Raw genomic sequence first — 27,980 nt, 5'->3', positions numbered from 1 at the left:
ATTACAAGTAAAATTAATTATAAATAAAAGAAATATTTCTTATTTATTTATTTACCAGCAGAGTAACATTAATCATTATGTGCCTTTTTATCAATAGTTATTAGTAAGGACAACAGATGAATTCTTATTTCCAATTCAGCAATTTTTGATAATGATAACTGATGTGAACAGAAACAACATTCTTACATTAATTTAATGACATTCACAGCGTTTAATTATTTTATGAATGAAAATTAAAATCATGATCTTAGTCAGTGTTGCGTTTGAATTTCACGCAAATGACGCCGAAAGTGAAATGGGTCAGAAAAAATGCAGTAGTGCAAGGGCATTGATCAAATATATTGAAATTTTATATGTGTTACCATTATATCCCCATTATATCAAAAAGTGCTGGGAGCTCTATGAAATCGCTACCCATTTCACATTAATAAGCGTTAATTGTGGGAACTCAATGCAAATTTCTATTCATACACTGTTGATGTTGAATAATTGTTCTTTCTTGAATATTTCAAGCTTCCGGCACTTTTCGAAATTCAAGATGGTCATTTTACATGTTAGAAACAGAAATAATTATATTTGTTTATGTTACGCCCTTGCACTATGCATTTTTCGTATAATTCCTGCTTCATCTCTTTTTTAGCAGCACCACGTGACAGGGTTTTCCAAGAGACCCTTAAATTGCTCATGCAATAGCGAATTATCTAATTTGTATATTGATAAAATCTCACTTTGAGTAACATTTTTTGGAATAGAATATCAATATTATTCAAAGGCTTACATTTTATGTGATAAATATCGCTATTATTTTATGGACGCCCTTAACATAGCTGAGGTTGAACTTAATTCAGCAACCAAATTTTTAACCTTTTACATTTATAAATCTTTATGCCATATTTCTACATCTTTTTTATAGAACGTTTAAACACGTGTACACTTTTATCCAAAACTACTGCTTTTTTAGGTTTTCTCAATCTGTCTATTTTTTAATAGTATATGTTATTCTTTGTACGTGCACAAGTACAGTACATACACTGCCAGCTCATATTATAAATATGTTATACTGATAAGCCTTATTAAAGCTTAAAACAATAAAGAATTGAATTGAAATAAATTCTATATATGCCTTAAGAATATATTTCTTGGTCTTCTTTATACTTTTCCATGTGACAAATTAAATAAATGAACTAAATGCATAAATTCTTTTTAAATGTAGTTAAATTATTATACTTATCGAAATAAAAAAAAATGTTCTGTTTTAAAAGGCTATCGGTAAACTATTAATGGTGTAACGTTCTATTTTTAAGTATTCATTGCAGTTTGGAATATTAATCTTGATATTGATGAAGAATAAATACATAAATTACATAAAATACATGAAATGATACATAAACTTTTGGTGAAGAATTAAATCGAAGACTATGAAGTATACTCTAACACAGGAAAGATGTGTGTTTGGTATAATCGTGATTCAAAATTCAGCCAATCAAATTTGAATTTAAAATTATCTAAAATCAAATCAACCCATTTGTGCTTTTAATTGCATTTATTGGTTTTAATTTTACAGAAAGAAATTTATCGCATTTAATCAAATGAATTTGGTTATTTACTCAAAATGTCACTAGTTCAACGGCACTTGCTGTCCACTTCCCAACTGTTGACGAATGGATCAACATCGACCACAGTGCGACGCGATGATGTCATCATATCATCATAAATTTCGTTGTTGTTAGTTCCAAAAAGCCCGCCCAATTTTCCATGGTACCAACCACTGACAACAAATTTCAATTCATCTCTTGGGATGTTGTATTTAACTGAGAACCCACGACCGTTCACGTTCAAAGATTCCGCCTCTTGAACAATCTTCAATTCAGTTGACTGGTAGGGAGCACTGCTGATCTTGCCATCAATGCGTAGCTAAAAAACCATAAATCAATCTTAGTTCTTTTAGTGATTCAAACAAAAACTTACAGGAAGAATAAATAAAATGCTTTTAGTTTACCTTTCCATTTGGAGCTATCTGCAGTGTTTTTGTAGCTGTAGTAATGATAAGCTGTTTTTTGTTCTTGCCAAGGTAGTTTATGATGATCGAGAAGTTTCCGTCAATATAGTCACGTGTCAAAACGTAAGAACATTTTCCTGAGAAATCAAATTCCTTGCCATCAAAGGTTGTGAAGTGGTCTCCTCTTAAATAGGCAACAGCTAAAATGAAGAAGACGCAATTTAATTGTTTCTATTGCATAACAATTATTAATCTTTAAAAACTCCCCTTTGCATAAAAAACAAAAATGATATATATTAAACTTGCCTTTAAAGGGAGGGACCCAGTTGGAGGCATCTGAATCTGGAATGTATTCTGATAGTGATCCCATTTTGTTCCTATACTTTGGAAAGTAGGAGTGAAGTTTGCTGGTAAACTTTGAAATAGAGAATTTGGGAAGTTCTTGCAGGGAAGTCATTGAAACTGGTAAGTAAGTGTCCATTTGCAATTCTCCTGATTTCAGATCAAATACTGTGATTTTCGAATTTCGAAGATTACTGACGGAATTTTTCAGGATAGAAAACTCTTCCTCGATGTCTTTTTTTATCATTTCAAAAATGTTCTTCATTACCGATTTAATATTCTCTTCTACTTCCCAAAATTTGTACGCATCGTAACCCTATAAAATGAATAAGAATAGGTTTGTATTAAATATCATACAACATGATTATTTTATAAATTCGAAACATTCACGACTTCAAATGAAAAAATAAGTCCTTACAAGGTGGTAGCTTTGACCGGCTGCCTCTTTAATTGTTGCCAACACTGGTCCGTTCATTCTTGAAGAAATTTGATCTCTGACATCGTAGATGGCATTTGTGTATTGACTAGCAATGTCTGGAACACGGTATTCAGTGGCAGTTTTCAAAAGTGAATCGTATTTAGATCCAATGTATTCGGAAAGTTGATTTTTTGAAATTCTCGACACTGCGTCTACAAGTACGTTTAGAATGATTTTAAATGCATCTGACATTACACAATTACCAAAACTACATATTATATTGGATATTCACGTATCGCTAAAACAAGTACCTTCATAATGTTTCATTGCCGATTCTAAAGAGGCAGACAACTCCAGAAATTGTTGTCCAATTACATCCATTAGTTCTGCATAGTAATATCCTCCTCTAGATTCAATGAGCTTTAAAACAAGCAGACGATTCACCATTGGTAAGTTACTAGTATTAAACTTTCTATAGACTAAAGGTCAAATAGTATGAAAATGTATTACATAAACATAAGCACTTACTGTCATCAGTTCTTTTGTAAATTCAACGTACAAGTCGTACTTGTCCTTCCCAGGAAAGGATTGCCACTGGACTTTGTTGCTTTTAATCAAATTTCTAAAATACATTAAGATGTGTGAATGATTTTTTGCATAGACGATCTCAAATTCAAAATAAACATCATGATTATTTCACATGAATATTTGCATAATGATCTGACAACTAATTTAGATTTTGACCTCAGAGAATATCCTTGTGTGCAATACCTTAACATTGTAAAGTCAGCAGAAGGAAAACGTTTGCTTAATTCTTCGATCATTTCCTCAAGAAATATGCCGTATGGTCTGTATCCATTGCTTGCAGCTTCTCGGATCAGATTGTACTTGGAGTTTAACTCTTTACCAACAGCATCGGCAACCTCAGAGAATGCAGTGTTCATTTTTCTGCTATACAGGGAAATTTTGCCAAGTCCAGAAACCTGTTGAATTTGTATATTGATATATTAAGAAACTCTGTTTCATGTCTCTGTCACATGCATTTTTATCGCATTATCACCGGAGTGAGACCGGTTTGCCTAATGTGAGACAGCAGTGAGTAATTTTTCTGTCTTACACTGTGCATTACAACGCCGCTTTAAACGTTAAAAATAGTGTCCACTATAAGGAAATGATAAATAATTGAATAAACCAATCCATAACGTAATTTCTTTGGCTAATTGATTCAACAAATAAACTCTCATTGAAAAAATTGTTCTTTGATATATCTCTCCATTATATACTAAAGTTTGACAGTGCAGTTCCATCCTAGGGCCAAGATTCAGGGTCTAAGACTCGGCAAAACCTCGTCCTATTCTCTCGGTGAAAACTCACCACCCTTACTCGTAATAGTGGATGGTTCTATTTGTTTCTAAAAAAAAAAAAAACAATAATGCAGTTGCTATAATGTTACCTTTAAGTCATTTATCATGGTAGGTCTCCAGTGAATTCGTGTGTGCAGGATTCTCGAGGTATTCAGTCTCATTGCAAACAAACTATCTGTGATTCTACGTGAATTTTCCTCTCTGTACACTTCAGCGAGAATGGCACTGGCATTCACATATTTCGCAACAAAATGTAAAACATTGGCTGGGTTCTCTACAAAAATAAGACTTTAATAGGTATTGCCTTTAAATTTTATTTCAAGTTATCAATCGAAATATTTTTTGAAAACACAATTACCAATGTCGTAGCTTGTTTGGGCTTCGAGTAATTTCTTTTCAGTATCGAACGTTATCAGACTGTTGATTTCCTTTGAGTCATCATACACATTTCGCAAACTTAGTCTGTAGGGACTGGTTTCGATTTTTCCGGACATCCTCATTGATTTAATCGGCGACACAACCTAAACCATAAATAAAAAGTAGTAATATCCATCAAGGCAACTGCAAAATCAAAATTACATTTGGCCTTAGCTTAACAAATGGTAATATTACCGCGTTACAAACTGAAACACAGCGGATACCGAACATTGCTGAAATAAAATGCTAATATCAGCTACTAATAAAATTGTCCGACGCTAAAATAACACCATATATAAATTCTTTTGTCTTTGAATTTAAGTGCAAATTATCATACTTCAACATTCATCTGGCGACGCAGGCTGTCAATTTCTCCCATGAGAGCAAAGTTTTTCTTCATACGTTTTGCTGTTAGATAGTCGACGTTAATCCCACTGCTGTACTTGTTATCGGATATTCCAACATGTGATTGAAGTTGGATGTTCACGCTGCTAAACACATGTCGAACTCCAAAACTAAGAGTATAATTTTTGTTAGAGTATGTGGAGATATTTTCGATCCTGGAGTTGATAACCACTGTCTTATCTTCATCCTTGGAGTACTTAAACTCTGTTTTTCCGTCAAAGAGGACACTTCCGCTATTTAGTGTCATCTCAGAATCCAATTTTACATCCTAAATTAAAAAGATATATAAATAATAAAATATATCAATAATCTAAAGCTGTAATTTTGATTCGGTTTAAGATTTAAAAGACATTGAAAGACTAAAGTTACCTTTCCAATGCTTGGAATTTCGAAAGACACATCAGCTTTAAGGGAATCTCCTTGAGGGAAAAGACTTGCACTGACTCCGATTTTTTTATTTATGTCCCTATCTGCATCCCACGAAATAGACCCATGGACTGTTTTCCTGTCATATTTATCTTGATAAGAAGAAGACATTGCAACACTTCTCTCCGGAAATCGCAACTTCAGATTGTTCATATTTTCATAGTTGTTGCGACGCTCGACAAGGGAATGTTCAGCGTCATATCCAAATACTTGGGCATTATTAATAAGAGTATCCCATGATGAAAAGATTCGGGAAGATGACATTTCTCCTGATCCTCGAACTTCAACTGATCTAGATGGAGTTACTATTTTTACTACGGTCTGTTTTTTCTGGTTGTAACGATCTGTAGTGTATTTCATTTCCACAGTTGCTTGTCTTTCTGTTGAAGTTGTATCCAAGTTCATTGACAAAAGACCTGATTTGATCGCATCAGACATGAGAACTTCTGCTTTTAACTCTAGGGGCTGCGGTTCTCTCATAGCAAGTGACGCCGTGTGCTTGGCATCTCTAGTATATGCAATGTCCATATCCAGTACTTTTCCACCATTAAATTCAGCAAGCGCAGACTGTTTAAATGAGGTCGCCGATTTTTCCATGCTGCTTTGAATATTTAGCTTTCTCAGCTGAGTAAATGGAGTACTGATCATCATACTTCCCTTTTGAGTAGTTATTCCCCAGGAATCCTTGGAAGAATACGTCAGAGTTGACACAACGCTTTGTCCGTTCTCCCACGAAGCTGTCATTTGGTTTTTGAACTCACCGTCTGTTCTTTCATTTTTCAAACCAAAGTTAAAGTTTTCTAATCCATTCATGTCACTCGAGAGAGAAAACGAGCCATCTAAATCAGAAAAGGTGGAATATCTAAGGCTAGCACTCGACTTCATTTTCAGCCAAAATGATTGTAAGTCAATGCTTGAGGTAAAGTCACGTAAAGAACCTTTGCTTGTAATCATAAATTTAGAAGTTTCCAGTCCTGAAAAAGGAGTATTAACAACTGTTTCGAACACCACCGGTGATGAGTCTAGATCTAACAAAGACTTGAGTGATATGGCTTTGTTTCGGCTCGACATGATAAATTCGGCATTGTACTTCTTTCCGGAATTGCTGTATTTAGTTGATGCATGGAGATTTTCAATACCATCGAAAGGTGATGTAAACACCAAGTCTACTTCCATTGGTTCCAAAGATCCTTTGACAGATGCGCGGACATTGTTATCATCTCCAAACGAAACGTCGACGAACGATCTGATACTGTTTCTATTTGCTGTATGTTTTAAATTCAGTTTTGTTTGTTCAAATCCAACGAATGGAGTTTTAATGACCAAATTTGAATTGACACGGCGCCAATTTTGTTTGAAAAATGTCATTGTTCCCTCCAATTTACCAATGTCTTCATGCTGGAAGTCACTGGAAGTGGTAAACTGATCTTGATCCCCGCTATGTGTAAACTTAGCATGAACATTGCGCAAATACGGTACTGGAGATTTTATTGAAAACGAGCCTTCAATTGCGCTTGTACTTTTAAACTGAACGGATAAAGAAGCCTCCTCGTTTTCGTAATTTGCCATGAGTTCAGTCTTGAAGTCTTGAAGTTCACCCATATGATAAACTTTCATCTCACTGGTAGATGTCGCACCATCAATGGTGTATGTAGTTGTTGATGTAAAGTCAAGCATTGGGGCAGCACTGTATCGCAAAAGGTTACTGTGGCTTATACTGTACTGACTTCCAAATGATAAATCGCTCTGTGATTGAAATACACCGTTCTCTGAAGATTGGGTATGTTTTGCTGAGAGATCAGAATATGGACTTTGGAACTTTAAGACATGTTCAGACGAGGAATCCTGTATGATGTTACGGAGGAAGAGAGAAACGGTTTGAGAAGAGCCATACTCAAGACTGCTAGATAGCTGCATGTTTCTCAAAGACCCATCTCTTTGGAAAGATATTGAAGTCGATTCAAAACCAGTAAAGGGTGTTTTTACAATCAAATTGGCCAATAACTGCGGTTCACGTTCATAATTAAAATCAGCCTCAACTTTCTTTTTATCGAAATGGACTTCTGAGTGTACTTTTAAGCCGTTTGGCGATGGTACTGCTTCCACGCAAAAAACCTGTTCTTTATAGCCTGTGATCGGTGTTTTCAGCGAGACCTTGAATTCCTTATTCAATTCATTAATGATACTGAGATCGAATTCAGACTTTTCTTGGTTAAAAAGAACATCAGCGTGTGTTTGGCAACCTCTATTTGTCATATGATGCGAAAATCTAATTGCTTGTTTCTTAAAACCTTCAAATGGAGTTCTGATCTCAAGTTCTCCTTCTATTTTTCCGTCTTTGTTAAAAAGGGCGTCAATTTCTACTGTTTTCTCCATTAATGTTCCTTCTGCAATTAGCTTTTGTCCCTCTGCAGTAAACTTAATATACTGGTTCTTAAAACCATCGAAAGGTGTTTTGATAGAAAGACTGCCTTTCTTAGCTGAGAGTTCTCCGTTGATTTCGATGGTCTTTTGTCTGAAAAGACCCACTGCGTGAATTCTATTTTGATCAATATTTAAGCTCAATCTTTGATTTTCAAATCCAGGGAAAGTAGTTTCAACAGATAAAAATCCATTTCTGAGCAAAGTTTGTCCTTTTAGTTCAACTGTGTGTTGCATGGCTAAAATCATGACATTTATGTTACCATTTCCGACTTTAACTGAAATCTTTTGTCTTTCGTAGCCAGAATAAGAGGAAGTTATTTCTAGATCGCCAGTGATAACAGTATCAGTAGTCAGTTGAGCGCTCAATTCTATTTTTTTCTTCTGGAATGTACTTTTTGCTTGTGCTTGGTATCCGGTCAGTGTCTTTTCGTAGCTCATTGAGACTCCTTGTTCTTCAAACCCTTTGAAAGGTGTTTTTAACGATATAGTGCCTTGTATATCATCAGAAGTAAGAAATGATGCGTCAAGCTCGATAGTCTTTCCTCTAAAAATACCGCGTACGTTTATGCTATCTCTAGTAGATGTCATAGATATTTCTTGTGATTTGAATCCTTCAAATGGGGTTTTTAAAGATATCTGTCCATTTCCATTACTCTTGGTTCCTTCAATTTCTATTTTTTGGTCACGGGCTGCGGCTTCCACACGAATGTTGTTTTGGTTGAGAACGAAAGACCCCGATTGTTTTTCAAAGCCTGAAAAGGGTGTTGATATCTTTATGTTTCCAGCAAGACTGGGCATATTGCTGAATGTTGCCTCGACTGATACTTCATTATTTTCAATTCTTGCTTTTGCGACATTCGAAAAACCTTTGACATTCATTTCATGGTTTAGAGAGACTGAGACAACACTGTATCCTTTAATTGGAGTCATGATTGTTGTTGCTGCAGATATGGAATTCTTGTTGCTAAATGATGAATCGATTTGAACAGTTTTTCCTCTCATTGTTATTTCAATATGACTTTTGTAGCTGCGATCAGAGCTGGCGTGGTTGAATGATGTTTTTATTTCCTCGAAACCCACAAAAGGTGTTCTCAGGATAGCACTGCCCTGGAATGGAACTTTATCAAAACTCATATCTGCTGATATACTTTGCTGGCGGAATGTACCCTTAGCAGATGCCTTCAAACCTGTAGAGGAATAGTCATACGTGAAATCAGCTTTGGACTCTCTAAATCCTTCAAACGGGGTACTGAGAATGATTTTTCCTTCCAAGGATCCTCTTTTAGAAAGCGACATTTGACCATCAATTTTTTGTCCGTTGTTGAATTCAATTGTAAGAGAGCTTGACATTTTATCGCTGTTGTTTGAATACTTGATAATTATGGATTGTTGTTCAAATCCCTCAATTGGCGTAATTAGTGATAATTTTCCACTTATTCCGTCAGTAAATGAAATTTCGGTTGAACCAGTTATAGTTTTATCTGATGAATAGAGGGTCATGCTGCTTGAAATCTGGTCATCGTTTTGATCATGAGTGAAAGAAGCTCCAATCTTTTCATTAAAAGGACTTGAAAGTGAAATCGATCCTTTTTGGATTCCGTTGTTCGAATAAGTCATATCTGCTTCAGAATGCTTACCATTCACGTTAATTTCAACGTGAGAATTCATTGATCTTGAGGAAAGCGCATAGTCGAAAGCTCCATCCAGATTTCCGAAAACACTTCTGATGTTCATAGCCCCAGAAAGGGGTTGGGAATTGAAAGAGATGTCTCCCGATATTTTTTGATCACCTGATATGCTAGCTGATCCTGAACATTTGAAATTGCTTCGATTTCCATCGTGACGGAAAATAATATTTACATCTGCAATTTCCGAAATTGGCGTTTTTAAAGAGAATTGCCCTGTTACCGATTGTGACAGTCTGAACGCTGCATCCAATTCAATTTGCTTTCTCCCACTGTATGAAACTTCTGAAACAGTTTTAAAGTTTGCCATTTGTCCTTCATGTTTTATAGAAGCCGTTATCTCCTCTGAGACAGGTGTAGTCAATAGAAATCGGCCGTTCAATCCACTGCGGCTGTCAAGTCTTACATCTGAGGAAACTCTCTGGTCATTGAAACTTGCTGAAGCTTGGACATTAAAGTTTTCGAAAGTACCTTCCTGTGAGATCGATATTTGGATGCTCTTTACAACTGGACATTTCGATTTTAGGACAGCTGACAGAGTCATTTTTGGAACCGCTTCAAAAGAAACTTCTCCTTCAATTTTCTTTTCTCCGCCATATTTTAATTCAGTTTCGCTTTTGAATGTTCGTCCATATCCGTTGTGGTTGAGTTTAAAACTAATATCGTGAATAGACGGACTTTTCATTAAAACATTGATGTGTACTTTGTTGTCAGTGTCAATGGTCAACTCAACTTCGGATTTTTGGCCTTCTAGGGAGTACTCTGCGCGGCTATTGAAATTAAGAAGTCCTCCATTGTGTCTGAAGGAAAGTTCACTTTCCCGATAGTTTTCGAAAGGTGTTTTTATTACTACGGATCCCTCAATCGAATCTCGGCTGTTATATGCAACGTCACCTTCAACTGCCTTACCATTGATAGAGACATCGGCGTGACATTTAAAGTTGCTCCATCCTCCAGCGTGTGATACAGAACTAGATATGCTCTTAACAGTTCCAAATGATGTCACAATAGAAGATTTGGCGGATATATCATTAGTTGAGTCAAATTCGGTTGTATACTTCATAGTCTCTTTTCCGTAAGCGATCTCAACGACTGAATTAAACTTTTTCATGGAGCCTGTATGACTTACGACAGCTTTAAGAGGCCGAGTGTACATTGAATTTAGCAGAAGAGACCCCTGTAGAGGAGAACTGTTGACAGATAATTTACTATCCAGAATGTTTCTGTTTCCGTATCTTAAAGTAGCTGAAGTTGCAATGGGAAGGCTTTCATGAGCAAACATTCCTTCAACTGTTTCAATGTAAGCCGATTTAAGAAGCACCCGCCCTTCAAGTTTGACTAAAGAGCTAAAATTAACATCTATTTCAGATCTGTCGTTGTTCATTTCAAATTCACCATGAGTATGGAAGTTATTTATTGTTCCATCGTGAGAAAGGCTTGCCTTCAGAAGTTCAACGGATTTGAACGGAGTTGTCAGTTTCATATCATAGATAATCTGATCGTTAAGACGCAAGGTGATGTCACTGGTGAATTTGTTATTTGTTCCATCCAAACCTTCTAAGTGGAATTGGAAGTCATTCCAAGTGCCTATATGAGTAAGTGATCCCTGTAGCACTTCAAAGCCCTCGAAAGGTGTTTGAATGGATACATCAGCTGTGATGTCCGAGCGTGTATCGATTTTCAGACCAGACGAAATTCGCTTCTTATTCAAGGAAAGGTTTACCTGGTTGTTGAAGTTCCTCAGAGAACCATCATGTGTCATAGAAAAGTCAAAATCTTCTACTTTTCTAAAAGGCGTCTGGAGAGAAAAAGAAGCTGCCAACTTTGGATCAGTTGCAATCATAACATCTGCGTTATAAAGTTTACTCTTTCCAACAGTGATTTCTCCATGGGATTTAAAATCTTTTAATGAGCCTTGGTGAGAAAGGACAACACCTGCTTTCTGCAGACCTTTGAATGGTGTTTCAATAGATACGTCCGCTTTAAAATTAGGTCTGAGAGACATTTTGAGATCAGCTGAAACGGATTCTTTTCCAATTGCGGCGCGAGCGCTGGTTTTAAAATTTCTCATGTTACCACTGAAGTTCCAGTTTCCTTTCATTTTCTTATACCCTGGCAATGGTGTTGTGATACCAATAATAAACGCTGAGTTTGATCCTCGCTTCAGTGTTATATCAACTGTGTATTTTTGGCCTTTCCCAAGGATTGCATTGGCTATCATTCTAACATTGGTTGGTTTTCCTTTCTTCACAAGAGTAAGGGTGATCGGATCAGTAAAAGGATTTTCGATCTGTAATTTTGCTTTTGTTCGCTTTTTGTTTACCATATCAGCAGACAATTTATATTCGGTTTTCTTGTTCATTTTGATATCAGCAGCCGTCTGAAAGGCTGTAAAATCTCCTGAGTGTTTAAAGGTTGCGGAAATATCTTTGTGAAATGGGGTTTTCAAAGTAGCTGATCCTGTTACTTTCCTTCCGTTTGAAAATGAAACGGATCCTTCGTATACAATTTTTCCAGCCTTTGTGATTGAGAGTTTGGTATCAAAATTACTCAAGGTGCCCTCGTGAGAAAATTCAGCTTTGATATTATCGATCAAAGAAGATTTCAGTTCTAAAGATCCGATGGTTTTCTTTGCTTTCTTAAACATAACTGCAACAGAACCCTTTTGCTTTCCATATTTACCATCAGCGCTAATCTGGAAGTCGCTTAGCTGGCCTTCGTGTGAAAATGAGGTTGCAAAATCATCTGTGAGTGGAGAACTAAATGATACCGATCCTGTCCAGGTTTTTGCCAATGAAAGTTTGGCCATAGCTTCATACTTCTTGGAACCTCCATACTGGAATTCGGCTTGGGAAACAAAATCAGTCAGTTTTCCTTTGTGGTTAAAAGAGGCAGAGATGTCTTCATACAGTGGAGACTTCAGTCCAATTGTTCCACTCTTCTGGTTATATTTTGCGGTTAGCTCGTATTTCTTACCTCTACCGTATGAACCTTCTATGTGCGAGTCGAATTCGGAAATGTCTCCTTTGTGGTTAAAGGAAGCAGCTATATCGTCATGCAGAGGAGATTTAATTGATAGATCTCCCGCAAGATTTCCATACTTTCCAGTTATTTCATATTTCTTGGACTTTCCATATTGCATTTCAGCATGAGAGGCAAATTGCGACCATGTTCCTTCGTGATTTATTGCTGCGGTGAGGTCGTTTGCAAATGGCGATCTTATGACCAAGGTTGTTTCCATTTTTTTGTCGTTTTTAAAAGTGATATCCCCCTGAATTTTCTTTCCCCTGGTGTATTCGATCTCTCCATGACATTGGAATTGACGACTATCCCCACTGTGTCGTAGAGATGCAGCAGAATATGGAAGCGCTTGGAAAGGTGTTGTGAGAGCAATGCTTCCTTCTAAATTGTCGAGTGTAGGGCGTAATGAAGACTCTAATTTTATAATTTTTCCAGGCAAGTATTCCACGTTCAATTCGGTGACCTTCTTCTCGTTTTGATTGCTATGTGTGAATGAAACGCGAGTTTTTCTATGCTGTTCAAATGGAGTGTTGATCTGAATGCTAGCAATTATTCCACCGTATGAACTCCACTGGGAAGTGACAGACATTGGTCCAACTATTGGATTAATCATCAGATTTGCAGAAGTATGGAAGGACTTTGAATCACCTGTGAAATCGGCTCCAATGGTCATCTTTTGAAGATTTTTATATGGTGTGGAAAGAATTGTGTTAAAGCTTTTCTTTTTACCAAATTGACCTCTAGTCTCCATGGTTATTGTGTTTCTAGATGGAAGAGAGAGAGAGGACCTGGTGACAATTTCCCCACGTTCGTTGGACTGATCAACACTGAGTTTCAGGCTTTCATATCCAGAAAATTGGCTTATCAGTTCAATTTTCCCGCTCATTAATCCGGTGGGAGGGAAATCTAATTGTCCATTAAGCTTTGACACAGATTTTCCATTGTCCTGGTATTCAATTTGACCTGTAATGGGATATTGTTGGTATTGAGAGGTCACGGTTAACATTTTGATGCTTCCATGGCATGTGAAGACATGACTTGAATCTGCAACTCCATTGTTTCGTTTATAAACGTTGCTTAGTGATATAACCTTCTTTCCCTCTGTACTGTAATGAATTTTGTTATCGATCATTCCAATACCATGTTCATGTGAAACTGCCAATGCAAGGTCTCTGTTGAAAGGTGATCGCATTGCAAAGTCGAAAGTCAGAGATCCTTGTGGCAGGGACATGCGTTGCATTCCCTTTACCTGGATATCAACAACATTGGCACCCGATTCAAATTTCAATGAGGACTGGAGGTCATCGTGAGTGTTTCTATGAAACCATGACGATTCCATTTGTTTCATGGGTGAGCTCAGTTTGATATTTCCGCTGTTCTGAAGTTGCCAACCATTCCTGAAGTGGTGTACATCTCCTTGGTAGGCATATACATTACCATTGTGTTTGAAATTGAGACTGTTTTCAAATTTCTGGCCGTTGTCAACATGTTTTGCAGAGACAGAGAGACTTGCAATTTGATCCAGACTAGATTTTACACTAAGACGTCCAGTCAGATCTCTGTTAGATGCGGAGCTTTTGTCGAAAGCAAGAATATCTGTCTGGAAAAAGTCCTTATTCCAGGAAAATTTGACAAAACTCATCACTCCATCTTCTATCTTATGTTTAAGTTCGATGCCTGTTCTCTCGAAACCTGAAATTGGAGACTTTATTTCAAGCGAAACGTCAACATCATCAAAATGCAATGGTCGTTTCATATTCAAGGTAGATGACATGCGTTTCATTGGCTTCCAGTCGACGTCGATGTTTGAATTAGACTTTGAATTTTCTAGCTGGTGACTCAAACCAATGTTGATTGATCTATAGTCTTTGAATGGAGATTCAATCTTTAGATCTGCAATATAGCCATCATTTTTCTTGCCAAATGAGGAATCAACTGAAACCACATCTTTATTCCATTCAGCATGGGCATGGGAGACATATTTTTCTCCACTTCTGTGTTTCAGATTAACATTACCAAAACCTAGAGGGCTGGATTTTGAAAAAGTTGCTTCCATATTTTGCAGGCCTTCATATGTTATGTCTCCTTGTATTAAAATCTTCTTGTCAAGGTCTTGATTTGCATCCCATTTGACATCTAATTTGCTAGAGAAGACTGGATCTTTAATTATTGTGTCGAATTCGGCCGTCACCTTTCGTGCGGGATATTCTAGGTCAGCTGCAACCTGAATGCGAGATCCGATTCGGACCAGTGATGACAAAGATACTGCATACTTTGTTTTTCCATACAGAATTTCGGAATTGGCTTGAAAATTGCTTGGGATAAATCGGTATTGTCCTGAGACTGCGAGTACATCATATGTTGGGATGTTGAAGGAAGTTGAAATGTCGTATTCATTTGTACCAACGTTTCGAAGGGTGCTTTCAATGATGTTTTTGTGTCCATTTTCCAGCTGAATAGTCAAAATGTTGGTGTATTTTTTGGCAGTTCTTTGATCAAATACATTACCAATGACTATGTCTCTCCCTGGAACAGAAATACCTAGTTTACCGACAAAGCTGGCTAATTTTTTAGACTTGTTTTTTAACTCAATTGCAGCGCTGTAAGATGATTTCTTTCCAAACACGACATCCAGGGACGAATCAATAGATTTCAATGACTGTACGTGCTTTCCTTTCATTTGATAGTTCACATTCTGAAAAAATGTTAGAATGACAGCTCTATATGACATTCTTTAAAAAAAAAAACATTCTTATATCCTAGAATAAGACACAGTTTAGTCAAGAGTATAAAAAGAGAGAGTAATGCCATACCAGGTATGGGAAGATAAATTTTGTATTTGCGTCCAGATTAAACTTCTTTTGTTTCCAATTTAGGACGTGATTTAAAACACTGGAAAACTCGATTCGCTTTTTTATGTCTTTCTTGTTTGGCCCATATACAACAGTCAGTGAAGCTTCAGAATGTTTCCAGTTCTTGCTGACATCAAAATTTACATTAAGATTGTAGTCGGACCGCTGCTTAAATGTCAAAATGCTGAAAAAAGAATTAAAGTAAAGTCCAGTTTAGACTGCATTGTTCAATGTAGAAACCATGTTTATTTATGGATCATTTGGAAATTGATATTGTGTTATTTATTTCAACGTGTAATCAACGAAAGCATATTTTTACTCACATGTTTCCTTTCGCAGCCGAGAGGCTTTTTGTGTTAGCAACATTCAGTTTTCCATTTAACGTTACTTTGTCTCTCATAACCTTTGGAATAACATAGTCGAGTGTTGAGCGAACAATGGCCATCTTTTGGTTCTTTAGCATAAACGTAGAGGTCAATTTTGTCGTAAATACAGGAGATTTAATATCAATTTTGGATCTGAAACCTGTGCTCTTTTTATTGCTGGCATCTCTAACTTGAACTGAAAAAATATATATATATATATTTATTTTCCCAAAAAAACGTTTCTTTAGCATATACACATTCCCTTATTTATTTTTCAAAAATATTTGTTAACGAAATAACATACCAGACAGTTTTATTGGCCTTGACACGATGCGGTCAACAGTCAAGTCCACCTTTATGGCTTTTCCCTTCTTGTATTCAGCTGAACCTCCAAAACTGACAAGTTCTTTTTCTGGAGTTTTAATGGAGAGATAGGGTCGATACCTTGCTGCTTTTGCAGTGGCGTATTTCTGAACTCTAGACTCGATGACGTATTCCTTCTTCTTTTCAAAGCTGATACTAGCTTTGCCAATCACCACAACACGTTTCTGGACAAAGTTGACTAAAAACAAAAAAGTTCAATCAAATCAATCTTAATTTTATGGTGGGATTTGATATAAAGATGGTTTTTTATTCTTTGCATGATTTGGAGGATTAACTTCATTTTTACCTTCTGCTTTAATTGGTTCCTTTGATACTCCAATCAAAATAACTTTAGCATCAATAAGTTTCATTCCACTGTACTTCATTCCTCCTTTCAATTGAATTGACTTCATTTTGGGCGCGGATATTTCCACGTGTGGTGTGTACTCAAAAGTGTTGCCTTTTCTTGTCATAGCTGCTTCTGCCACAACGGAGTACTCCTGTTTGTTGTTAACAAACTTTCCGCTGATGTGACGGAGATTTTTCTCATTTTCGACTTTACCTTAACAAAAACATTAATTACTTAGGATGAAAATGCCTCATTGAGTTCCACCTATGGGTTACAGGACAAAACGTTATCATAAAAATACACTACGCGGGGATGTTAAGGAAGCATATGGAATCTGAGTTACATGTAATTCCGTGAAATCACAAATCTTAGTTATTATGTACATATTCAAATATCTAAGCAAAAAAAACGTAGACCAAAAACAAATAAAAATATACTGAAGACAATTTTTTTTTTCAGAAATTAAGCAGTATTACTTAGATTTACACATTGATGACGTCATGAATAAAAGTTGAAAGTCGTGTGAATTTGATCGAAAAGCATTGTAAATATATTTAAAATATAGCTAATCTAAGAACTCTAATAAAGTATTGTGGTGTGTTTTTTTGAGAATTGAACAAAAGAATACTGGGAGAGATATTAGTTTTATCATTCATTTGCTAACGGGTATGTTAATTTGTTTTTATTCTTCGGCCAGGGTTTCCTCTGTCGTTGTTTACGATATAAAAATCCTACTAGAACAACACTACCCCGTATATATTGAACTTGAAATTTTGTACGTATCGTTAGTTTGATCAATGCTTAAGTTGAAAAGTGCTGCTAGAGTCCCATGTTGTGTGTTGTTTTGATGCAACATACCGTTTTCCGTGCAAACTTTATAAGAGTTGGAAAGGTTTTACGAGAGCCGGATGAATAACTATTTAATTAAGAAGAACATAGAATTCTTGCAGCGGTTTTAATTAAACTGATATGTTTTGCATTTGGTATTTTATTTTGGAAACCGCGGGGTAGTGTTGTTCTATCTCATTTTATGTTAAGGAATATATATAAGCTATTTATAGTTGTCACGTGATAATTCACCAATCTGGCAGTAATGTACTACCCCATTTTAATGTACTGACATCTATTTTAAAGAATAATACTAAGTTTTTAATCTCATTCAAAATAGTCATTTAATTTCACGAGTTTGAATATAACCGTTAAAATCAGACCCTAAATTGCCCATATGCGTCCTTAACACCCCTGCGTAGAAAACCATTAAAACGTCATAAAACACGAGAAAAGTTAGAGATGAAAATAGATAAATACCTGTAAACAAAGCTTTATTCCACGGTGACTGAAGACCCATTTGAAGTTTGGATCCAATTTTGTCCAGTAAAAATTCTGCAGAAAGAGCTCTATCAGTTTGTGAACCTGGCGTGTCAAATGCCAAACGGATATTCACCTCTTTCTTTGTCTGAAAATTATGTGGAAAAGATATTGTTTTGCAGTTTGTACTATTTTTGCAACAAAATGGTTTATATACCTAAAATTGTTAAAAAAAAAACAAAACAAAAAAAACAACAAAGCACAAACAAAAATCAAAATATAAAAAATGTAATACCTTGCTCAATCGGGCCTCGACATTATATGATTTGTGAGAATCTTCTTTCATCAAGGATACATCCAAACTGATGGGTCCTGTCAAAGGAAAGTATGGAGCGCTCGTTTCCAGTGAAGCATTTGGAAATTTAATTTCTCCGCACAACTTCAATCCTGTGATACGGGCAAGATGGGATCCGGTGCATGTCTTGTGAATTTTTCTATTTTTTGTGATCATATTCTGTTCTTTTTCAACATCACGATGAACAGTGAAGAAAGCAGTTCTGTAAATTTTGATAAAATTAATAACTCATGTGTGAGCTTTATTTTTTTAATGTACCCACTATTACATAATAGCATTATTCTTACTTAACACTGAAGATTTCCATCTTGTCCTTTGGCACGTCTAAGTTGGCATTGAAAATTGTTCCGTCCCGAAGTTCCACATGGCCCTGCAGTAATGTGCTTGAGTGAACAGTTGATACCATCTTTAATCCGCTCTTCGTCACAAACGCATCGACGCTCATCATGCTGGAAATCTCCACAGCAGTGCTTAAAAGTGCATTTCTCTATTAATCATTTTTTTTTCACATCATCTGGAATTATTCTATTACTATCTCGTACATTATATATATATATATATATATATATATATATATATATATATATATATATATATATATATATATATATATATATATATATATGCAATGTTTCTTTTAAACATTCTTACCTTGGCTGAATAAGTCCACTGATAAGAAGACTTCTAGGACTTGTGCCTAGTTTCCGGAGGTCGACCTTTCCTGAAGCTTTCATGTCAATAGTGGCAGTACCATTAATTGTCAGGTTCAGAGGAAATCCAGCACTTGTTGGAATTATCATGGAAGTGTCCATGAACATGATATTCTGGGTAAACGTGTAATCGTGATTTTTTGACATACTTATCAACATTTCAAGAACGTTGAAGCCACTGGAAAAACTGGCGAGTCCGTCAAAACTGTTGTAAGAGAGTTCATTTCCAAAAATCCGCATGTAAAGAGCTCCTCTCAGTTGGTCCATTCCAGTCCCAAACTACAATTTTTTTCAATTTTAAAAGCTAGAACTTCAATAACACAAATTGTCAAATTTAATCATAAATACTTAGTCGTACTTACCTGGCTGTCGATTTTCTTCATCTTCTTTTCGTCAATCCCTTTGACAATCTGAGTTGTTGCTTCCTTGACATCTTTTTCAGTAAAATAGCCATTTGGTCCGAAATAGGATTCTAAAAAGTATTCTAGTCCTTCCACTCGTCCTCCAATTTCTAGAATGTTGACTGACTTTCCAAACAAATCAACAGTCAGATTTGCCATCAATGATCTTGGAATAAATGATTTTGAGGACCAGATCAAGTTGCTTTCGATTGAAGCCCCAGTGTTGATTTTTTCCAGGAAGAATGACCCCTCGTAATTTCTTGAATACTTTCTCTTGTCCATGTCAAATTCTTTTTTTAGATATTCACTATTCAAAATTGATATTATGTCTTGCTTAAATGGACTGGACGACTCCATAAGATTTGTTAGATGAGACCAGATAAATGACCCAACTTGGTTGACCTCTTCCTTCTCTAGTGCATTTCGAACGGTGGTGATGATACTCTTTGATGGACATTGCATTATGGCCAGGTAAGCAGCAATTCTTAATTCTGCATCTTCTTCTTTGTCATTAAAGACTTTCAAAGCCTCGGTTCTCTAAAAAGCCACATCAAAATTCAGATATTCGATAGTATTTTTTATCTTTTAAATTATATTTACCATGGAATTCTCAATTGTTTTGTGGTTCAGTTTTTCGGGAATTTTGTTTATACCCATCGTTCACAATTTCATATCATCAATTGATTATAAAGTCTTCATTCATTGTTCATAAAAGTAAATCGACAAAATTTAAATACCCATGAACTTAAACAATTGATAATCCCCAAAGAATGGTTCGCACAAATTCAATTAATTTCACATATAGTAATCTTAATACATACGTCATTGTCACATGAAGCACGACGGAAGGCCTCAATTGCAGCAATACGAACTTCCATTGGGTTGTCTTTTCGAGAGATGCAACTGTTGACAGTAGCTGTGGCTGAGCTGGTGTGTCCAGAATTGCCCAATGCACGTAATGACAAGACAATCTGAAACACCAAAATGAAAATATAAGATGGAATTAGCATTCTAAACCCTTTATACACAAAACAAACAATATGCATTTCAAAGATGCATACAATAGCTAAACATTACGTTTTCTTTGTTGTTGTTGTCCACATAGCAACCGTATCCAATCTTATCCTCAAGGGCTGAAATAACATTTGCGATATCCAGGTCGTTTTCACATCTGGTTTTTTTGCAATACGTGTTTACAAGAGAGCTGACGGCCAACAGTGCTTTGCCATTCTTCTTCAAAAGCGGCTGCAAAAATAATAAAAATTGTTATATGTAAATTCCCTCTGTCATTCAAATATAATCGATTTTAAAAGGATAATGCAGCCTTATCTACGACATTAGCTAGTCTTACCATTACTTCCCTAATCATGTCCTTTGATGGGCTAGGAATAAATGCTAGTGTTGTCATCCACATATCAGCCTCAATTCCAGTTACTTCATTGTCAGTGATCATTTTTGTTAACATTGTAACAGAGGCTGGTGTTCCAGTCATGGGCACAGCGTCCAAGAAAAACTTCCTGTCATCAAGAAGACACTCAAATGTATGACTTAAATTTACATACTGTGAAAATGGAGAAAATGGTGAAATGTAAACGTATCTATTACCTGACTTTCTGGTTGTTGTCGCTGCAAAGAGCACCACTCTGGACGTTTGTGTAAACATCGTTCAATGTCTGGGAGTCAGCTGATCTCATAATGTGCACGAGGTCAGAAAAAAGACGAGGAGTTTCAGGACGAACGTCTCCTTTTGTTTGGGCACAAATGTTGACCAGTTGTTTTTCTATATTTTTTCGAGCTTTTGTGCTGCTTGCCGTGTCAACATGGTGCTCAAAGTTCATGTCAGCTTTTCTAGTCACAGATTCTGAATAATTAACAAAACTTATTAATAAATGTTGTAAAAGCTTTGGTCGAATTTATTGAAATTACGACATATAGTAATTATGAATCTTACTTGCTGTTGATACTCCAGTTCTTTCATTCGAGTATTTCAAGGTCTGTCTGCTCTCAGTCATGGCACCACTTGAATCTCTTGAGAAAGGTCTAAACACATGTTGTTCAGTGCATGAAGACCCTTTAAGGATGCCGGATTTGCTGATTTCTTGTTGACAGTCGTGGCTACTCTTCATAATTGGTAAGGACTGAATTTCCTTTAATAAAAAATGTATGTGAGATTTAGTTTTAATTTATATCTCTATAGTATTTTTTGATGACAAATTATGTGGATGTGGAGATAATTAAAGAAAGATGCCCTCTTACAGATGGCACCCGATAGGGAGTTCCCTGTAGAGTTGTCTGGTATCCATGACGCTCGGTGCACCCAAGAAGGTTCTTGTGTTTCTTGATGGTTACAGAGTACCACCCATTTTCAGACACTGTATAATCGGCATCACATGTTCCCGTCACGTCAGCCTAATCATATATACATGTATGTATTTAGATATATGGAACATTGGTATCAGCATTATGAAATTATTATCAAAATTATCAAAATCTAGGCTACTGACCTCACTGACTTTCTGATCGGCTTGTAGATTTTCCATGGTGTTCTGAATCATGGAAAGTATACCCCGTTTGATGTTAAGAACCCAAGCTGTTTCACTGTCAGCCGGACACAGAGACTCAATACGACCGTCTTGGAAAGAAAATCTCAGTGAGTTTTCTTCAAGTTGTTGGCTGAATTTCCCGGACATTGCTGACAGGATAAAGTTTTCAGGTGACTCTGCATTGCGTTCGTGGAGCTGTACGTTCCTTACCTTTAAGACAAGGTCACATTTTGAAAGAACTTCCACTTGAACTTTAGCAGTCATTCTGATTCCAGATTTTCCTTCCGATGCTCCTTGGATGAGAGTCGTTGTATCCACGTCATAGTCGTATTCGTAAGTTGTGCCAGGTTGATATCCGAATTTTGTAGAGTCTAAAATTCAATATTTTTTCTGTTATTATTATTATTGAGTTCTCTGTCTGATTTAATGAGTCGTTTGCGAGCAGCTTTCTCAAATAAATTTTAATTACGATGTTATTTACCTGTGCATGTTGTTGAACATGTTTCACGTGAGTTAATATCTGATATAGGTCCTGTAAGAAACAAAAAAAAATCCAAATAAAAGATAAAAATGGAATAGATTTAAAAATTTAAGGGATGTTTACTTTCCTTTGATTGTTTATTCAAAAAGGCTTGGAGACTAAGCAGAGCTGAAGTCGAATACACGATTTTTTTAAACTGTGCATCCTTTTCGGACAAAAAAAATGCTACTATCACACACAACGTATTCTCAAATGTTAAACTTTTAATTTAAAACTGATATGTTGACTAACGGTGTAAGATTTCAAATAATAATTTATATAATCAATATTTTATTACTATAATCATTACACTCCAGAGCTGTATGTCATCTCGGGGCAAATAATCTAATATGTCTTCCCCAAAGCCATGTTAAATGTGTATTGAAACACTTTAACGTTATTTAATTAAAGAAAACATAAGCAGTATGATGAGCTTTTAATACTTGATCACACCAAATTTGAGTTCAAGTTCCATTTTGTTTAATATCCTTATGGGTCTGTGTACAATAAAAACAAAATGAAAAATATTCAAGGTACATGTGAAAACCAAAGGTGTTATAACATTTTAAAGCATTTAACTTAATAAATTTAGCAAACATTTATCTTATTTTAATTCTATTTTCTATAAAGAATCGAAAACATATACTTATGAAACTTTTATCGTTATAGCGTCTGTTAAATTGTCTCGATTACACTTGCTTACACTAGCCAATAGAATATATAGCTAACACTTACCCGCCAAGATGCCTGCCGTAAAGGCTAGCAATAATATAAATGTGCGCTCCATCATTGGAGCTCGGCGGTAGCTTCTCTATTGGTGGTCAGGGTGGGCTCCTGTCAATTTATAGGAGATCAGGGAGAGTAAAGTACAGCGATAAAGTTTGCTGAGGATTGTGAATATATCTTTATCTGTATGACGTTTATCAAATAGTTTGCTTCAGGTACAGAGTGCAATATTCTCTATTAGGGTAAAGTAGATAAATGAATATCATTGATTTCAAAGTTTATTAATTATCAATGGAATGTTACGTATTTATTATGCAATTGTCAAACATGCAATAACGCATACATGTTCAACGCGTTTTGTTTATATATGATTGTCTAAGAAAACTAATTTGTGCAAGTTTAAACATTTTTGCTTTACTTTGCAATGTCTTGCTGCTGATATCTGACGAATATTTAGGATAAAGCACTTAAAGTTAGTGCAACTTGTTTCTTTTTTATGGAGCAAACATAGCATTATTCTCTACGTACTTATTTGAAATTGAGTTTTGAGGAGTGAATTCAATTCCTAGCTAATATATACATATAAAATCTGGTGTGCAGCAGTTAGGCTATTGGTTAATAATTTGGCCTTAAAGGCATAAAATTATATCAGTATTTAAGATAATTTTAATTTGTTTTTGTAGTGAATTTAACATAAAACATGTATTATCCCTCTATTTAGTTCCCTTGTACACCCTAGTAGCTGATGACATCATTTATGACTCAAGTATGCAATCCAATCAAAAAGACTAAAACAATGTCTTTTGTGATATTAAAACAGCGAGCAGTACGCAGATTTAAATAAGCAAAATAGTTTTGTTAATAGATAATTATGATAATATTTCGTTTGCTTAAGCAACCTTAAAGGTCAAATATAGATCATTATAATATAGTGGAATCATCATTGTTCGTGGAAGACCAATGTTCGTGATTCTCGTGGGTAACCATTGCCCACGAATCTGCATTCCAACTAACTTATATGAGATCATTTGTTTAACATTTATTGAAATTATCCCGATTTTACTACCAACAAAATTACGTCGCCATGACCAAGGAAAATTTTGGCAACCCACGAGCATTGACCCCCCCCCCCCCCCCACGAATAAAAATGATTCCACAGTATATTATCATTTAACGTATTGCATTTTACCTTCATCTAAAAATGATATTGAAACTTCTTTATCAGAATTTGAATTGTACAATATCAATATTTGACACACTTTTCTTATTTTTTTTGTTTGTGCGATGTTTATTCTAAAATTAAATAACAAAATAATAAAAAAAATATCTTTCGGTATATTCATGTCTTAGGTTAACTCTATTTTTGAATTCATATTAATAAAGCTGACGAAATAATCACATGAAATGATAATATAGTATCATTTAGATTATCTTTCTTTTCTTTTGATTCAGGATGATTCAGGTGATTGATTAAGATATACTATTCACAAACAGCTTGGAACAGACATGTTGAACTCCCTTTTAAGTCTACACAGGAATCAAAACTGCATTGGCTACAATATCAAATTCTATATAGGGTTGTTCCTACAAATAATTATATTTTTAATATATAAAAAACAGTCTGCTGTGTTTGCTTTTTTTCTAAATAAATGAAGAGAGTATTGATCACTTATTTTATGAATTTAATATAGAAAAAAAAGTGTTGTGTGATGTTTGAAAGTGGATTTTGATAGTTTGAAATTTTATTTACATTATATATACATTCATTCCTTTATGAAAAATACGAAAACAGACATGTTTATATATTTGTTTTAACTTGATAGATTTTATTGTGGATCAATATATATTTCGTGTAAATGTAAAAATAATAATACAAAAAAAAACTAATATTCATGCATTGAAAAATGTCATAACAGAAAGTCTATTATCCGAAAAACATTTGCTGTTGGAAAAATGTAGATATAGGGAATATGAAAGCCACTGACAGAAAATAAGTGAAAATATTGTACTTAAATAAATGTGGATGTGGTAATAAATTTTAATTTATCATTTCTGTGAATTTTGTTTCTCTATCATATCAATTGGCCTTAATTCATTGTACACCCATACACTACCTGCATCTCTCTCTCTCTCTCTCTCTCTCTCTCTCTTTCTCTCTCTCTCTCTCTCTCTCTCTCTCTGCTTTCACAACACAATAGAGTTGCAAAATTAAATAATTGATTAGTGATAATTCTTAACAATTGTATTAATCATATTTCATGTAGGTAGATATATATAGTGAAATGAAAAGGTTAAAAAAAGTAAAATCCTTAATGACAGTGTTTGATCAAAAACAAAATTGTTTAGAGTTTAATAACATACTGTGGAATCATTAATAACCTAAGTCGAACTTTTTAAAAAAAATCTTTTAATGATGTTGTTATTGATATTTATTTATTACCGATTTGAAGAACAAGTATATCAAAATAGGTGGAAACAATATAGCAATAATTGGTCAACGAGACTAGGAAAAACAAGGGTAAAATCAATTTTCTGAAGATGTAAAAACAATAGAGTATACTTTTCTCAAGAAATGAAATCAAATGAGTTTATTTTTGTCATTTGAAATCGTCTAGCTCAATTTAATCATAATAAATAGTTTTTTTTTTACTCGTTTGCACGTTCATACAGTTTAGAAACGTTTCTAAACATGCAACATGTTGCTTAATTCGAATTAAGGCTAAATTTGTCGTCAATAAAACCTGCAAACAAATATCTTTCTATTTTTGTTAATCATTTTAGAAATTTCTTGAAACGTGTTATGACATACAGATCCCTTCCTTCTGTAATATTTCTTTCTGTTATTATAATTGATGCTTGTATAACAAAAATATTTCATCATTAACACACTCATTAACAAATTCTTTCACGTCTCAGCTGTGTTAAGGAAGGTATCAGAATTCTAGCACGTTTGATTTAGGAAAATTTGCATATGCTCCTCCCCTTATTTATGATATTTTACGAGATGTTGTATTTCGGTAATTAACAAATACCTACCAAAATGAATATGGTTAATTATTGGGTTAGATTGTTTCAAGAAAGGTGTACTGAAATAAAAATTTCAACTATTCTTTATATCTTGCGAAATTGTAAAATTCAAAAGTCGCCTGACGACTTATCGAGGTTGACTACGTCACATCGGCGCTTGCAGCTGTGATCAGAATAAACATGTGCACTTGAGTGACATATCTGGGAATTTAACTCATTTACAACCAGCGTGGATGGAAATCGGTAGAGGATGCAACTGAACAAGGTAGGATTTATCTGTACTTCCCCTAGATATTGATTTATATTATCTAATACTGTAGGATGAAACGGAAACAAAGGAAAATTCCCCGGCTTCGATTTTGTTTACTTGTTTACATTTGTTTTTCATGTAATATTGTGTTTGATTATCAATTTAGTGACTCGATCAGGCAAAGTAAATGTTCTGCGATTTGCTGATTTTGATCATAAAGAGTATTGATGCTCATTGTAGCTTTTTGCTGGTCACTTTTATCGCAATAATATTAGCTCGCATTTTTTCCGTGTTAAAAGAAATGTAAACAACGAAAACTCCAAACACTGTGCTAGCACTACAAAGATTACTGTTAGGATATTGATTGTATTGTTGTTTATGTAAATCGAAATGTGTTATTTCAACTAGTCTTCTTTGAAGATGATTACATGTATGAATATACAAACTTAAAATGTTGAACTGAATTTCCACAAAGGACTATATATGACATGGGCCTAAAATGGCCACTTAAAATGAATATCATCATTTTACTGTAATTCTTTGTTTTCTTTGTACAGATATATATATACAAAATGTTCATTTTGATTCAACTGCCAACAAGTAAGAAATATGATATCGTAAAGACAACCTTTTCCCGCCATTTTTGCATTTTAAACATTAAACAGCTCGTTTTCAGGCAGTTTATCTTTCAGAAAACATAGAGCGCACGCTTGAACAAACAAAATATTTTAATCAGAGATGTATCTAGCCAAGGATAATAAGTGACAAAAAAATTTTCCTTGTTCAAGAATGCGCTCTATATTTCCCATTCATAAAAAGATAAGGAAAATGTCAATTTTTGACTGATTTTGATTGAATGATAGAAATAGCGTCACTTCTGACGTCATATACTGCCAGTGAGTGCAAATAAATCAAATAAATAGGTGACAAATATATTTTACATCATTTCTTCTAAAATATAACATATATAACCAAAAAGGCTTTAAAAAATGGCGAATGAAGGGAGCAAAATTTCACTCATATCATATTTTGTTCTTTCAAAGAATAAACATTTGATTAGGCCCGCTGTAATATTAATGAAATTAAAACTGCCATTAGAATGCACAATAATGAAGTAATTTTCCATTTTCATGTTATCTTCAGCACAATATTTTGCTAAGTATAACACATTATTCAATTTTCGGGGTTTTATAGCAGTAAATGGTCCACTGGAGACACTTTTTTGGGTGTTGATAAAAAAGTAGGTACTCTATAAATATTTCTATTACTCTTTTACTCGCTAACTTCATGTATATTTGGTCGGCGAGGGTGGGGGTTAAAATGATATTACTATAATGTAACCTATCATAATATTTTTCATTGAACTTTTTTTTCTATTGAAATTAAATTTGAAATTAATAAATATTCATCATTTCAGGCATTGATTTTCTTATCAACTGCACTGCCTCTTTATATCAAAAAGACAGAGGAGAATTACATGTAGTGTGGCAGAAGAATGGTCAATTTCCATAAATTCCACACCATGACTGAATAATGCTGAAAATTAGAAAACACTAGTCTTATTGAACAGTATGTCACAGAAAAGCAATCTCTATTAATAGTACATTGTATTTGTCAAGTTGATTATCATCATAAAGTCTTGATAATTATTGATATTTCTTTAACCATTACAAAAAATATTAATTATAATTACAAGTAAAATTAATTATA

General features: G+C 34.7%; 1 protein-coding gene across 1 annotated transcript; it reads right to left on the bottom strand.

Moving 5' to 3' along the window:
- Positions 1-1,524: 1,524 nt before the first annotated feature.
- LOC128175545 (uncharacterized) lies at positions 1,525-23,064 on the bottom strand. The gene is made up of 29 exons (XM_052841292.1): positions 23,003-23,064; positions 22,229-22,279; positions 21,709-22,118; positions 21,461-21,613; positions 21,156-21,351; positions 20,810-21,065; positions 20,556-20,721; positions 20,282-20,449; positions 20,026-20,175; positions 19,166-19,741; positions 18,745-19,082; positions 18,381-18,563; positions 18,034-18,295; positions 17,739-17,886; positions 16,389-16,643; positions 16,023-16,280; positions 15,677-15,914; positions 15,315-15,537; positions 5,315-15,196; positions 4,878-5,213; positions 4,482-4,644; positions 4,213-4,397; positions 3,531-3,742; positions 3,288-3,381; positions 3,071-3,179; positions 2,760-2,971; positions 2,306-2,657; positions 2,000-2,199; positions 1,525-1,914 (listed from the first exon to the last, which is right to left on the bottom strand). Exons 1-29 carry the CDS (start codon positions 23,055-23,057, stop codon positions 1,624-1,626), a joined length of 16,122 nt encoding a protein of 5,373 aa, XP_052697252.1. The 5' UTR covers positions 23,058-23,064; the 3' UTR covers positions 1,525-1,623.
- Positions 23,065-27,980: the final 4,916 nt, after the last annotated feature.

The sequence above is a fragment of the Crassostrea angulata genome, chromosome 3 (assembly GCF_025612915.1).
Source record: "Crassostrea angulata isolate pt1a10 chromosome 3, ASM2561291v2, whole genome shotgun sequence".
In the NCBI taxonomy this organism is placed as follows: Eukaryota; Metazoa; Mollusca; class Bivalvia; order Ostreida; family Ostreidae; genus Magallana; species Magallana angulata.
This window is presented reverse-complemented; position numbering and strand designations above follow the sequence as displayed.